General features: G+C 37.5%; 1 protein-coding gene and 1 pseudogene across 1 annotated transcript; one reads left to right on the forward strand and one right to left on the reverse strand.

The window, feature by feature from the left end:
* Nucleotides 1-11916: 11916 nt before the first annotated feature.
* On the reverse strand, nucleotides 11917-12858 carry LOC140514631 (olfactory receptor 4F6-like). The gene has a single exon (XM_072625128.1). The coding sequence runs from the start codon at nucleotides 12856-12858 to the stop codon at nucleotides 11917-11919; it is 942 nt and encodes a 313-aa protein (XP_072481229.1).
* Nucleotides 12859-14968: 2110 nt separating this feature from the next.
* Nucleotides 14969-15514, forward strand: LOC140513975 (receptor expression-enhancing protein 6 pseudogene; annotated as a pseudogene).
* Nucleotides 15515-15838: the final 324 nt, after the last annotated feature.

Genomic DNA, 15838 nt, shown 5'->3' on the forward strand with positions numbered 1-15838 from the left:
TGCTCCAGAATTTATTGACTGAAAGAACTAGGGGCATTTAGTCTGGAGAGGAGCATTCTTAGATACAGCATTTTAGCCATTTTCAGATGTTAGAATGGTTATGTGTGTAAAAGGTATTAATATTATATGATTGACCCCAGAGTACAGAACCAGGAGTAATAGATTGAAGTTAAAAAGAGAGTAATTTGATGAAAAGAAAATTTTCTTAAGTCATCCAAGATTGGAAAGAATTACCTTCAAAGACAGTGAATTTTCCCCCAAAAAAAATTTTAAGGTAAAAGCTAGATGGTCACTTTTGGGTAATGTTGTAAAGAGAATTCCTATACAGAAATGGGCCTTGGAAAACACTCACAGTTAAAAGATATTATGTGAATTATGAACTACAGAAGGAGAATAAGGACTCATTATGCAGGTAAGAGGAGAAGCAGGAGCAGTAATGAGAAATGAATGGTTGCAAGATAAATTATGGAGTTAAAATAGAAGGACCTAGAAATCAAGTGCATGTAAGGTTCAGTGAAGAAAAACTTTAGGTTCTTCCAAGGTTTCAGTGTTGAGTGATAAAGAGTATAGTAATGGCAAAAATAAAAACAAGACACTTGAGAAGAAGGATAAGTTCAAAAGAGAAGAACAAAAGTTCAGTTGTAGATAAGCTGAGTTTAAGATACTGAAAGGATATCCAGATGAAGATTTCTAGTGGGTAGCAGAAATGAAAGAAAAGAACTCAGAAGAAAGACTGGAGTTACATAAGGAGATTTAGAAATTGAGTGCCATAAGAGAAGCAACTAGTTTTGGAAATAAACATGCTGTATGTAACATCAGAGAGCTTAATGGGATCTTCAATATTGTCTATGACAATCTTGTCTTCCCCTTCTTCTCATTTTGCATATGACAAAACTGAGGTTCAGAACTGTGAAGTGACTTTATCCTGCTTACACAGCTTCTATCTCTTCATTGAATGCCCCATTCATTGCACATGTAGCCCACATTGATTTAGCACTTAGGTTTCACATAGTGCTTTTCTCAAAGTAGCTTGGTGATTCAGTGGCTAAAGCACTGGTCCTAGAATCAGTAAGACCTTCGTTCAAATACGGTCTCAGACAATAGCTGTGTGAGTAAATCATCTAACGGGTTTACCATAATTTCCTCATCTGTAAAATGGGAATAATAATAGCACCTATCACCCAAGTTTGTTGTGAGAATCAATTGACATAAAAATTGTAAGATTTAGTATACCACCATGATACAGAAGCAAAAAGCTTACAACAGATTTTGCAGAGGACAAAAGTCTAGACTTACAAGCACAAATAACTTACCTAGAAAATGGGGCAGAAGGGGTGGAGCCAAGATGGCAGAGTAGAAATATACACATACTCTAGCTCTTCCTCCACAGCTCACAAAATACCTGTAATGAAAGACTCAACAAATTCTTGAGCAGCAGAAGCCACAGAACAACAGGGTAGAGGAGATTTCCAGCCCAGGGTGACCTGAAAGGACAATGGGAAAGGTCGGTAGCACCAGGCAGAGCAGAACACAACCCAGCCTGGGACATGTGACACAGGAGGAGCAGGCCTTGGGGGCAGAATCCCCAGCAGCATCGGAGGTTCACAGATCCCTCAACCCACAGGCACCAAAGGCACCTTCAAATGTCAGTGAGAGAGATTTTTCACCTCTGTATCAAGGGAGCAGGGTCCTCCCCTAGCCCAAGCCCTAGGTGGTGGCTATGGCAGCAACCAACTTCCTTTGTTGAAGCCCTTAGCTTAAAGCCCCTGAGAGAATTGAACAAGTGATATTAGACCTTAGCCCTGAGCCAGATTGTGAAGTAAACTCCTCTTCCTTGATTGTACCAGCTTACAGGTCCCTAGAGTATGCTCTACTCTCGACAAAGGACCTAAAAGTCAAGTAACTGGTAGAGAAAAAGGCTAAAAAAGGGGGGAAAAGGTAAGACCATAGAAGGTTACTTTCTTGGTGAACAGGTATTCTCCCCTAACCACTCAGATGAGGAAGAACAATGTTTACCATCAGAGGAAGACATAAAAATCAAGGCTTCTGCATTCAAAACCTCCAAAATAAATATGCAATAGTCCCAGACCATGGAAGAGCTCAAAAAGGATTTTGAAAATCAAATCAGAGAGATGGAGGCAAAATTGAGAAGAAAAATGAGAGAGATGCAAGAAAATCGTGAAAAGCACGTCAACACCTTGCTAAAGGAGACTCAAAAAATGCTGAAGAAAATAACACCTTTAAAAATAGGCTAACCCAAATGGCAAAAGAGGTTCAAAAAGTCAATGAAGAGAAGAAGGCTTTAAAAAGCAAAATCAGCCAAATGCAAAAGAAGGTTCAAAAGCTCACTGAAGAAAATCGTCCTTTCAAAATTAGAATGGAGCAGATGGAACCAAATGACTTTATGAGAAACCAAGAAATTACAAAACAAAACCAAAAGAATGAAACAATGGAAGATAATGTGAAATATCTCACTGGAAAAAAAAACTAACCTGGAAAATAAATCCAGGAGAGACAATTTAAAAATTAAGGGACTACCTGAAAGCCATGATCCAGAAAAGAGCCGAGACATTATCTTTCACGAAATTGTCAAGGAAAACTGCCCTGATGGTTTAGAAACAGGGGACAAAACAAATATTGAAAGAATCCACAGATCACCTCCTGAAAGGAACCCGAAAATAGAAACTCCTAGGAATATTGTGGCCAAATTTCAGAGTTCCCAGGTCAAGGAGAAAATATTGCAAGCAATTAGAAAGAAACAATTCCAGTATTGTGAAAATACAATCAAGATAATGCAGGATCTGACAGCTTCTATGTTAAGGGATCACAGGGCTTGGAACAGGATATTCTATAAATCAAAGGAACTGGGATTAAAACCAAGAATCACCTACCCAGAAAAACTGAATATAATACTTCAGGGGAAAAAATGGTCATTCAACAAAATAGAGGACTTTCAAGCATTCTTGATGAAAAACCAGAGCTGAAAAGAAAATTTGACTTTCAAATACAAGAATCAAGAGAAGCATGAAAAGGTAAACAGGAAAGAAAAATCATAAGGGACTTACTGAAGTTGAACTGTTTATATTGTTACATGGAAACATAATATATGTAACTCTTGAAACTTTTCTCAGTGCATCTGAGTAGTTGGAGGGATTATACACATAGAGAGATAGACAGAGACAGAGAGAGACTGAGACAGACAGAGAGATAGAGAGAGACAGAGAGAGAGCACAGGGTGAGTTGAGTAGGAAGGGATCATATCTAAAAAATAAAATTAAGAGGTGAGAGAGGAACATATTGAGAAGAGAAGGGGAGAAATGGAATGGGGCAAATTATCTCTCATAGAAGAAGCAAGAAAAAGCTTTGCCAAAGAAGGGGAAAGGGAGGGAGGTGAAAGGGGGAAAAGTGAAACTTACTCTCATCACATTTGGCTCAAGGAAGGAATAACATGCACACTCAATTTGGTATGAAAATCTACCTTACACTACAGGAAAGTAGGGGAGACGGGGAGAAGTGGGGTGTGGGGAACAAAATAGAAGGGAGGGCAAATGAGAGGATCTAGAAGCTTTTATATTAAGGGATAGAAGGGCTTAGAATAGGATATTCCAGAAGTCAAAGGAACTAGGATTAAAACCAAGAATCCTCTATCCAGCAAAACTTGAGTATAATAATTCAGGGGAAAATATGGTCATTCAATGAAAGAGACGAATTTCCAGCATTCTTGATGAAAAGATCAGAGCTGAAAAGAAAATTTGACTTTCAAACACAAGAATCAAGAGAAGATTGAAAAGAAACCCACCCTTAATACAGAGTTATGTGAAACGGAGCTCACTGTCATGATCCCTCAACATGAAATCGAAATCCTCCCAGGTCAGCTCCTCCTTATCTTTGAAGCCAGACTCTTGGAACATGGACTCTACCATCTCAGTCAGCCCGGGCCTTGGACAGGCAGATGTTGGAAATCTCTATGAAGGACATGAACCCAAAACCGGAAATGGAGAATGAGAGCTAGGACAGTCAGATCCTCAGAGCGAACAGTCAAAATTCAAGAACCCTCAGTAACAACTGTCTTCTCCCAAAGGCCCTGGGCCCTGGTTGAGTGCCAATATTTGCCTAAGACAACACAGGGTCAATGAATGACCTAACCTCTTCCCCTTTCAATCGAGCAGAAAACTGTACTGACCTAGTCAAAAAAAAAAAAAGAAAATGGGGCAGAATCCTACAGAGGAAAAAGGAATTTTTAATGAAATAGAAGATGTCTAACCATTCTTCATGAAAAGACCAGAGTTGCATAGAAACTTTGAAATAAAAAAATAGGAGTCAAAAGAAAAAGGTAAACATGAGTAAGCAATCAGAAGGAATTAAATAAGAATGAATTACTTACATTCTAGTATGGGAAGAGGATACATATGTTACTTCAGAACCCTATCATCAACAGAATCATAGAAGGACTGTCTAAGACAGTGCACTTGGAAGTGGTTTCATTATATTTTGATGAATTGAAATGAAGAAAGAAAAGGGAGGGAAAAGGAGAAGAGTAGGGGAAATTATTTCTAATAAAGGTGTACAACTAGACTCTAAACAAGGAAGAAGGAACGTTAGAGTAAGGGACACAAACTTCATTGCCGTTTGAATGGTCAAAAAAGGGAAAAATACCCACGCCAACACGGGTGAGTAAAGAAGTACATTCACTTAGCAGGAAAACAAAAAATGGAAAGAGGTAAATAAGAGGATAGATTTAAGAAAGAATCCTGAAAGAAACAAACTACAGAGAGTGAATTATAAGAGAGGTCTAAAAGGAAGGAAAGAAAAGATAAGAATTTGTAATTGGGCCTTCAGTCATGTAAAAAGAAAAGGAGTAGGGAACAGAAGTAGATGGCATTCTCTGATCAACTTCTTCTCAGAAAAGGCAGATAGGGAACAAAAAGAAAAAGAATAGAAAGGAGAGAAATATGCAACTAACGATCATAACTGTGAATGGGATAAACTTATCTATAAAAAGCAAAGAGGAAAGCAGAAATAATTAAAAGGTAGAATCCAACAATATATTATTTATAAGAAGCATAAAGATTCATATTTGAAACATAAAGATTCACACTGAGTTCAAATTAGAGGATGGCGCAAAATCTATTTCAAAAGCACATGAGTAATCAACCAATCAATAAACATTTATTAAGCTCTTACTGTATTCTAGGCATTGTGCTAAGCACTGGGGATACAAAAAGAGGCAAAGGAGCCTTCAAGGAGCTTACAATTCCATGAAGAAGAAAACATGCAAACAAATATACAATAACAAGCTAACCAGGATAAAGAGGAAATAATTAACAGAGGGAAAGTCTTCAAATTAGCAATCGTTCTCAGAAAAGGCAAGAGCAAAAATAGACTTAAAAGAAATGAATTAGGGATCCCTACATTTTACTGAAAGATGCCATAGACAGTGAGTTAATGTAAGTACTAAACATGCACACACTAAAGGACCTAACATCTAAATGCTTAAAGGCATAATTAAATGAGTTACAGAGAGAAATAGGCATTAAAACAAAAATAGTGAGGGTCTTCAATTTATTCCTTTCATATCTAAATAAACCTCATTTTAAAAAAACAGAAAGGACTGCTTTAATGACATTCTAAAATTTTGATACATTGTCTCATTGTTGTCATTATCTTTAGTGAAATTATCTATCATTGTCATAATTTGTTGTTTGGCCTACCAGTTCTTTGAGATTAATTTATTTAAACTTCATTTTTTTAGCAGAACTTTATGTAATATAAATTTTATTGCACTGTGTTGGGTAAATGGTGTGGATAATGTTTCTGCTTTTCTATGTTTTCATGAGGTTTTTATGTCCCAATACATGATCAGTTCTGCCAAGGTACCATGCTGTGACACCAATATGATACCCACATCAGCTACTGTGGATATGCATGTGTATTTCCAGTGTACATTTGCAAAATATAAACTCTCTTCCTCAAAGATGAAACCAAGACATTTGTTGAAATACCAGAAAGCCAATCCATCATGATAGAAAAGAAATCTATACACATTATCAATTCAGGGAGCACTACCATCTCCAAGCCTTCCCTCCATCAGGCCTCCCCACAAACAAGCTCCCTGAAGCAAAATCACTCCCTCTCTCACTCATGCTAACTGCTCTGCTCTGCCTCCCTGTCTCACCTCTGCCCTTTCTCTTTCTCCTCTTCATCAAGGTCCTCCCACCATTGACTCCATGTGACTCAGGCTGTGGGCTGGGCCAAAGATCAAAGCAGGTTGCATAGGCCTACTAAAGGACAAGGAAGATCTTCAAATTCCCTTACCATTACACATGCACACTTCAGATAAATTTGTATGCTCCTTTCTATTCCCATTCGATGATCTCTATCATGTCTCACTTTCCTAAAATCTTATCTAGATCCTTTACTTCTTACTTTTTTAGAAAACTTAGAGCTTCATTAGATATCAAAGATGCCAAGGTCATTCATCCACTGTATCTTAAGCCATCACCAGATGTCTTGATTATGTTCTGCCATTGTAGGAGAGAGCGAGGCTGATGACATTGTGCAGTCCACCTCAGTGAAATCCAAATTACCCATGAATCAAAAGACATCACCCATACATTTTACTATTATACCTATTCCAAAATCCTGTGGGAACAGGCAAGTGACAAAGCAGCAGGTGCCAATACATTGGAAAGTGTAGTCATAAACTTGCACACAGGCGACACAAGCCATAGGATTGTTTCCTCACTGGAAGCAGTAATGAGATTTGGCAGTTCCACTGGCAAAAACCTTTTAAGGATTGCACTGCTTGCATCCTGGTGTGAGGAAGGGTCTAAAAAGGTACCCTAAAAATTGTCTACCTCACCAAACCTGGCCTGATTAATGCAGCAGGTGTAGACTCCCACTCTGTAGTCAAATCACACAAAAAGAAAATGTGCAAAAACTTTTGCAATGATGATTTCCCTCACCATGGGCACATGGAATGTACAAACAATTACAGATTTATCCAGCAGTAAAACGAATGCTTTGAGGGTCTTCACTTTTATAATTTTTATCACCTATTTCTCCTTATAATTCATTTGGTTTTTAATTAAGTATTTAGATGCTCTTCCATTTGATATATATATAAATATATGTCAATTATGGAAATTAATTCATTGTCTATGTTACCTTTTCAGCAACAGGTAAGTTCCTTCTCTCTTTTACTTTTGTCCATTTTTGCTGTTGTCTTGCCTGAAACCATGATTTCTATCCCTTTTTTTTTTTTTTTGGTTCATCTGAGGCATAATAGATTTTGCTCTGAGTCATTATTTTGATTCTATGTGTATTTTTATGTTTCAAGTATGTTTTTAGCAAATGAATTCTTTCTGGTTTTCATAATGTCTTCTTATTCTAATGTTTGAACAAATTTCTTTAATGATTTCTTGAAACACGACATCTAAGTTCTTCTTTGCTTATGGATTTCAGGAAATACACTGATTCTTGTCAGGTTAGTTGTTGTTTATGTGAAATACTTCATATTTTCTTCTATATTCTCAATAGTTTGACTTTGTTTAATGCCTTGTCTCCTAGAGTTATTATCTGCTATTTAATTCATTTTAAATTTTTGGGATTTTATTAGGGTAACATTTTGTACCTCTTGTGTTGGTAGTGTTTCTTTTTCCAAGTCTCTCTTCCAAAGCTCTAATTTCTAAATATAATATCATTTCTAAATTCATCTGAAAACATATCACTTCTTCTAGAAATTCTAATTATTCATGTAATTATTCAAAACGAAGTCTTTGTTTCTTTCAGGTTTTTATTATAGATGTTTCTGAGTTATTATTCTCTTCTGTGTTTGTGTCTTTGCCATTCCAGTCATAATAAAACTCCTTAATTTTTTTCTTTCCTCATTTTGTTGTTACTGAAACTGACAAGCTATGTGACCCATGATGAGTCATAATTCTTACAAGCCTCAGTTTCCTCATCTGCAAGATGAGGATAATAATAGTTCCTCTCTCACAAGGTTGTTATGAGGATGAAATAGAATGATACATATAAAGCACTTTGCAAACCCTTAAAGTGCCATATCCATAATAAGTATTGTTATCTCTGTGAATCTATGCTAGTTCTCATTAAATTTGTTGATATCGCTGGACTGTATGGCCTCAACTACAAAACAGTTTGCATGTGGTGGTGACAGTGAAGCTAGAAGGATGCTTGATTGTTCTTACCTAGGGTCATTTGTTAATAATGACTTCAAAATCATAACTAAAAAAGGTAATGACTAATGACACTTTTAGCAATCATATGTGAATGGAACTTGGTTAAAGCTAGGGGTTTGTCTATCAAAGAGAAGAAAGATATCAAGCAATATCTTGAGGGCATGACAGAATTAAATTAATGTTTTTTAAGGATTGTGAACATCTGGGCATGTTTAAGGTTTTGCAAACCTTAAAGTGCTACATAAACACTAGCTATTATTATGATATAAAACGTCATTTTAAAATGCATGATTAAAAAAAGGAAATAGGCTGATCACTTGAGAAGGGCAAAGATGAATGGTAGATAGCACACCTGCTCCATTGGTAACCCTGTAATCTCAAGAGAAAGGTGGACTCCTGCAGCAAACCTTAGGAGAACATGCAATAATTTCAAATGTAATGTACAGACATTCATTGCTAATGATCTGCATCATTGGAGGGAACATTCAAATAAATGAGATCATAGATCCACTGGAGTACCAGAGGTAGGATGGCATTAGGTGTAGAAATCCCAGGTTATGATGAAATATAGTTCTTTTAGTAAATAACTAGTTTCTAGCTTAGTGAATTAATTATGGAGATGGAAATTAGAGAAGAGTTTAGAGAAAGCTTTGAAATACTGTCAGGATCTAACAAGAAAGCTTTAAAAAAAAGAATGTGGCCATAATGTGTTCTAGGAGAACACTTCTGATTTAAATATTGTCAGAAATAAGATTATGGAAAAGGGCTCAATGCACTATGTGGGTGGAATTCAACAAGATTTAGTGAACATTTGTGGTATTGTGGACAGAAAGTTATCCTTGGACTCATGATGCTTTAGACTTGAGTAGTTTCCACCACTGATACATACTGGTTCTGAAACTTTAAACAACTCACCTAATCTCCCAATACTCTAGACATCTCTATAAGACTGAAAGTTGCAGAAATATTGCCAATTTACTTTGATAAAGACAGCCTCCTCACTAGGGTGTTGCTTAAATAATGATATCACAGATCTAAAACTTTAAAATAGAAGGCTAGGTATTGGGGATAGACAGAAACAAACAAACAAACAATGAATAAATAAATAGGTTAGTAGATAAATAAATAAATAAGAAATCATTGTCTTTAAAGAGTTTTCGTTCTATGAGGTAAAATACAATATGCACTGTAATCAATTGTGCCCTCACTATAGCTAGTCAACCCTTCCAGAGTCCCTGATCAAATCACTGTCCCGTTTATCACAGCAGCTCTTCCCAAACTTAAACCTCCCATGGCTTCTCCTGTCCCCACCCTCTCAGATAGGACATTGCCTCTTAATTTTTTGGAAAAAGTAAGACCATTTCCCAAAAGTTCTCTCTTCTCCCCTCTTCCTCATCTCCTATCACTCAGATGCCTTCTGCCACTATCACCTCCTTCATCTTTTGTCTCTCATGATGAAGTCACCTTTCCTTTTCCCAAGGTAATCTCCTATATATATATGTGTGTGTGTGTGTGTGTGTGTGTGTGTGTGTGTGTGTGTGTGAGATCATCCCATTTTATCCCATCTTCTTCAGCAGTTTGCCCCCAGCTCCAATCCCTGCCATCATACCCACTCTCCCACTTATCTTCAATCTCTCTCGGTTTACTGGCTGATTCCCTATTGCCTACAAACATGCCCACATCTGTCTCATCCTCCAAAATACCCTCATTTGATCCATTCCTCCCCACTAGTTAGATATCAGCCAATATCTTTCCTTCTCTTGGTGGCTAAACTCCTTGAGAAGGCTGGCTACAATAGATATCTCTGATTCGTCCTTCTTAATCATTTTTTAAGTTTCTAAAGTCTAATTTCTAAAGTCATTCAACTACATTCTCTAAAAAGTTACCAATGATCTTTTAACTTTTGAAGCTAATGGACTTTTTTCAATCCACATATTTTTTGAACTCTCTGTAGCCTTTGACACTGTCAATCATCTCCTCTCTGTAATAGTCTTTCCCTCTTGGTTGTCCACTAGTCTCTCATGGTGCTCCTCCTACTTCACTGACTTTTCTTCTCTGTCCCCTTTCCCAGATCTTCATCCAATTCATGCCCAATAGCTATGAATGCCCTCAGAGCTCTGTCTTTGGTTCTCTTCTCTTGCCCCCCTGTACTGGAGGGATTCATCAGCCCTCAAGTTTTCAATTCTCTACGAAGATGGTTCAAAGATTGACTTATCCATTCCTAATCTCCAGATTGAACCTCTCAGTGACTGTTGGACATCTCAAACTAGATATCCAAAAGACATCTAAAAATAAACATGTCCAAAATTGAAGTCTTTCTCATTTCCTGAAAAATCTCCTCTTAATTTCCCCTTTACCATAGAGGACACCATCGTCCTTCCAATCACTCTGTCTTACAACCTGGATATCTCTCTCTCTTTTTCTTTCTCTCTCTGTCCCTTTCTCTCTCCTCCTCCTTCTTCTTTTTCTTCTTCTATTTCTTTCTTTTCCTTCTCCTACTTCTTTTTCTCTCTCCATTTCTGTTTTATTTTGACACCATCATTGTGAAGGATTACTTTGAATGGAAAGATAGTGAAAAGAAAGGAAGAGGGGAAGCTGAGAGGCTATTGGAATAGTTCAGACAAGACAGGTTCCTGAATTAATACTATGACTTTATGAGGCATAGGTGAGGAAAAGGTGCATTTCAGCCATGGGGAATGACCAGTGAAAAGGCAGAGAGATAAGAGCTGGAGTGCCATACCTAAGGAAGAGAGAAGTCATGTTGATTGTATAATATTCATAAGGTATGGTAAAGGGAGTAATACACAATGAGATTTGAAAAATAAGTTGGGTTCAGTATGTGAAAGGGCTTAAGAGTCAAACAGGAGCATTTATATTTTATGCTACAGGCAATGGGAAGACACTAGAATTTATTGAGCAAGGGAGTGACTTTGTCAGAATTCTGCTTAAAGAGAATCACTTTGACCCTACCAGCTGTGAGGAGGAGATATATAGACATTTAGATAGATAGATAGATAGATAGATAGATAGATAGATAGATAGATGGATGGATGGATGGATGGATGGATGGATGGATGGATACATAGTTACATAAGTACATAGAAAGACAGAGAGAGATTGATTGATAGATAGATGATAGACAGATAGAGACATGCATACATATATTATAGGCATATATATGGATTGATGGATGGATGGATGATGGATGGATAGATGGATGGATAGATGTGGGGGGAAGGGAGTATAGAGCGAAGGAAAACCAAAAGATGATTAATATGGGATAATGGGAATATGGAGGTGTCTTCAGAAGAAATACAGAAGTTCAGAAAAGGTGTAGGGTAGGTGGGAACATTATGAGGGAGTTAGGGACCATAGTGAATAGCATACTGGACTTAAAGTCAGGGAGTGCAAATGCTGCTTTAGATGTTTACTAGTTGTATCATTCTGGCAAAGCTACAACCTCCCTCATCAGTTTCCTCATCTGTAATATGGATACAATAGCAGCACCAACTTCAGGAGGTTTTTTGAGGTTCAAATGAAACAACACATGTGAAATATTTGCAAACATTAAAGAGCTATATAAATGCAAACTATGATTATATTTTATTATATTATATTACATTTTAGATACACTGAGTTTAAAATATCTCTGGAACATTCAGTGGGATCATTTGGCAAACACCAGGCTTAAGAAGACTTGCAGGATAGTCTTTGCCTAGCAAATTTCCACAACCTTCTTCAAAAGACGGCTACACACTCTTCCCATTGCTGCCTTCATCTCTTTGTTCCTGAATGTGTAGATGACTGGGTTCAGAAACGGAGTAAGAACTGCATCAAAGATGGCAAGAAACTTATCCAGGCTTGATGTAGGAAATGGCCATGTATAGAAAAATATCAATGGACCAAAGAATAAAATCACCACAGTAATGTGAGCTGCCAGGGTGGAAAGAGCCTTGGAAGAACCACCTGAAGAATGTTTTTGAACAGTGACCAGGATGAAAATGTAGGAAATTATCAGTACACAGAAGGATCCAAGAGAAATGAAACCACTGTTGGCAGTGACCATAAATTGCAATCTATAAGTCTCAGTGCAGGCTAGTTTGATGAACCGGGGAAGGTCACAGAAAAAACTGTCTAATTCATTAGGACCACAAAAAGGTAAATTTACAACAAAAGCCAATTGAATCAAGGAGTGGATGAGGCCAATGATCCAGGCAACAATCAAAAGGAAAATGCACATTCTTGGGTTCATAATGGTTAAATAGTGGAGAGGTTTACATATGGCCACATATCTGTCAAAGGCCATGGCTATAAGCAACACCATCTCAGTGCCACCAAATGCATGAATTAAGAAGATTTGAGCAATACAACCCCCAAAAGAAATGAATTTATCCTTCCTGAAAAGGTCACAAATCATTTTTGGGGCTGTGACTGAGCCAAAACCTAAGTCAATCAAAGAGAGGTTGGCCAGCAAGATATACATAGGGGAGTGTAAATGAGAATCAAAGGTCACAGCGAGCAAGATAAACATGTTTCCCAGAATGCTCACCACATAGAGTACAGAGGAGGACAAAAAGAGGAAACATTGAATCTCCCATGAATCAGAGAGCCCAAGGAACACAAACTGAGATACTAGAGAATGATTCCCTCCATCCATTGATGCCAATGGACACAGCAACCTAAAGGGAAAAGATGATAAAATAATCAGAATTCATGAGAATAATTACTATCCTAGTTTGAGGGATGTACAAGTTAATAAAGTCAAATATTACCTTAATATGTCATAAACCAAGCAATATTCACACAATATCTGAAATTGTTCAATAAGTTTTTCTACTTGTGCTTCTGTTTTTCTGTTGATGGATAAAGTGGGATGCTACATTTTTAATAAACAACCCAAAACTCATCACACAATCCCAAAACAATGGAACTCAAAGAGATCTTTAAAGCCATCTAGTCCAACACAATCATTTTGTAGATGAGAAAACAGGTTGAAAGTAAGTGATTTGCCCTAGACCATACAATTAATGTGACTGAGGTACATTTCAAGCATAGGTTTTACTGATTCCAGGTCCAGGGCTCTTTAACCTCCATGTAAATACTCTAGAGGTGAAAGAGATGCTGTAAACAGAGGAATGTCATTTAATTGGAATGTGAAATGTGGAAGTAATGAGATAAATAGAAGACAGAGGTGTAAATTTCAAAGAAAAATATGTAAAAAATATTCAATATATGTCTTGCAATTGCCCAGAATAATTCTGTGAAGTTTCTTTTGGAAATTGCCTTGAAAGCATGAGATACATTCTTTTAAAATTTTCAATGGTAATAAACCTCTGGCCTTAGAAAATGACTTTGATTTTAAGAAATAACTAAAAATTCATTTAGAGCCAAGTATGATTAAGACAAGAGGACTTGAAGGTGGATTAATGTCATTTCAGGTTAACAAATAATTCTACCTATAAAGTGAGAATTTTCTTTTTATGCTTCATAAAACAGTTCTGGAGAAATCCCAAACTATATTATTCCTAATGACATGAGACACTAGTTGGGGTAAATATAATAAGGCCTTTGTCTAAAGTCTGGGAACAAGGATAAGGACAGGATATCAGAGGAAGCAGGAAAACAAGCTCAGGAAATTACACAATCAGAAAAGAAAAATGGAATCTACAGAGACTGTTATGACAGACCTAAAGGAAATAACAAGGAGGGATATTATCATACTATCTGACTTGGTTACAACTCATACCCATTCCATTGGCAAAATGGAAAATGTCAAATGTTGGCAGGATTATGGGGGAAATAACACTTTAATGTTCTCTTGATAAAACTGTGGATTGGGCCAGACATTATGGAAAACACTTTGGAACTATGACCCAAAATTTACTAAACTGCATATATCATTTGACCAGTGATATCACTATTAGGCCCATACCCCAAACAGATTGAGAAAGAGAAGAAGGACCAATACATACAAAACTATTAATTTTTGCGGAAGCAAAGAACTGAAAATTAAAGGGATGCCCATCACTTATAGAATGGTTGCACAAAATATGGTATATGAATGTGATGGAATTGCATTGATCAGAATTATTCTGATCAACATAATGACCAACCAAGATTCCAAACACATAAGGATAAAACATTCTAGCTCCTTACAGAATTGTAATGAACTCAAAGTGCAGATCAAGTCTCATATTTCTTGGAGATGTCCAATACAAAAATTTGTTGTGCTTAATTGTGCATATTTATTATAAGGGCTATGTTTTTCTTTTTTCCAGTGGAGAGGAGGTGGAAATAAATGGGAAGAAAATAGATTTTAGTAAGATAAAAAGTAAAGTAAAATTTACTTTTAATAAAAATTTATCAGACTTCTCAAAAAAGAAAATAATTTTACCATGATATTTCAAGAAGTTATATAAGAAAAAATTTCAGGAATATTAAAAAAATAGAAATCAATAGAATAAGTTGATATCTCAATCGAATTGAGCAGTTAGAGAATGGATATTACATTGGGGATATAAATTGGAATGTAATGTGAAAAACGATAGAAATATTACTTTGTTCAACAGTTGAATGACACAAATGAACTTGCATCACAGAAGAAGGAAGAGATGAAGAATAAGGTGATTTGGGCCAATGAGGAAAAATAATTTCTTGTGCTGTAAGAAATAAAAAACCAGAGCAGCAGAGAAACCCTGGAGGTCATCCCTTGCACCCGGGTCCAGTCATCCTCCATCCCCTCTTCTCGCTCCTCAGTCCCAGGAGCCATGGGTAGCTTGAGGCAGCTCTTTCAGAGGTTCCTGGAGCAGAAAAACATTGTCACTGATGTCCTGGACAAGCTGGAGGAGGTCTCAGGTGTCAAAAAGTACTACCTTGCTACAGGTTCCATTGCTTTCCTAGCCCTCTGTCTCATATTTGGCCATGGGGCGTCCCTGCTTTGCAATCTCATTGGATTCATCTACCCAGCATATACCTCCATCAAGGCCATTGAAAGTCCCAGCGAAGATGATGATACCGTCTGGCTTAACTACTGGATAGTATACAGCATATTTCATCTGGCTGAGTTTTTCTCTGACATCTTCCTTTTCTGGTTCCCCTTCTACTATGCAGAGAAGTATTCCTTCTTGCTATGGTGCATGCTTCCAGTGGTCTGCAATGGCTCCCAGATCCTGTACCATCACCTGATCCACCCCACCTTCCTGAGGCACCAGGCTTCTATGGACAGCCTGGTGACTGACCTAAGTGGACAAGCCCTGGACACAGCAGCCCATCTGACACAAGAAGCAACCAAGGCAGGCACAATTCACCTCTAGAAGAATAAGTGAAGAGACCACTTCTGAGCCAGAGGCTTTGAATGACTGGATACCCTCCTCCCAGCCCCCTCAGCATCAAGGGACCATGGCCCCCAATCCTGACCCCTCTCAGCTGTATGGCTCCAACCAACTCTACCCTCTCAGGCTTTAGGACATTAGAGACCTCTCCCCAGGCTGGGAGCTAGGATGGGTATGGAGAGGCCTCTTCCCATTTAGGATCCACCAGAACCTGCTAAGAGCCCTGCTGGTGCTCATACTGTTCTAACCGTCTGCTTCTGGCCCTCCTCCTCCCACCACTGGCCTCCCACTGGACCCTTGATGTGT

Source organism: Notamacropus eugenii, chromosome 7, assembly GCF_028372415.1.
Source record: "Notamacropus eugenii isolate mMacEug1 chromosome 7, mMacEug1.pri_v2, whole genome shotgun sequence".
In the NCBI taxonomy this organism is placed as follows: Eukaryota; Metazoa; Chordata; class Mammalia; order Diprotodontia; family Macropodidae; genus Notamacropus; species Notamacropus eugenii.

Bases quoted from the DNA above. Each gene is read 5' to 3' on its own strand.
- LOC140514631 (XM_072625128.1), bottom strand. From the start codon at position 12,858: ATGGATGGAGGGAATCATTCTCTAGTATCTCAGTTTGTGTTCCTTGGG.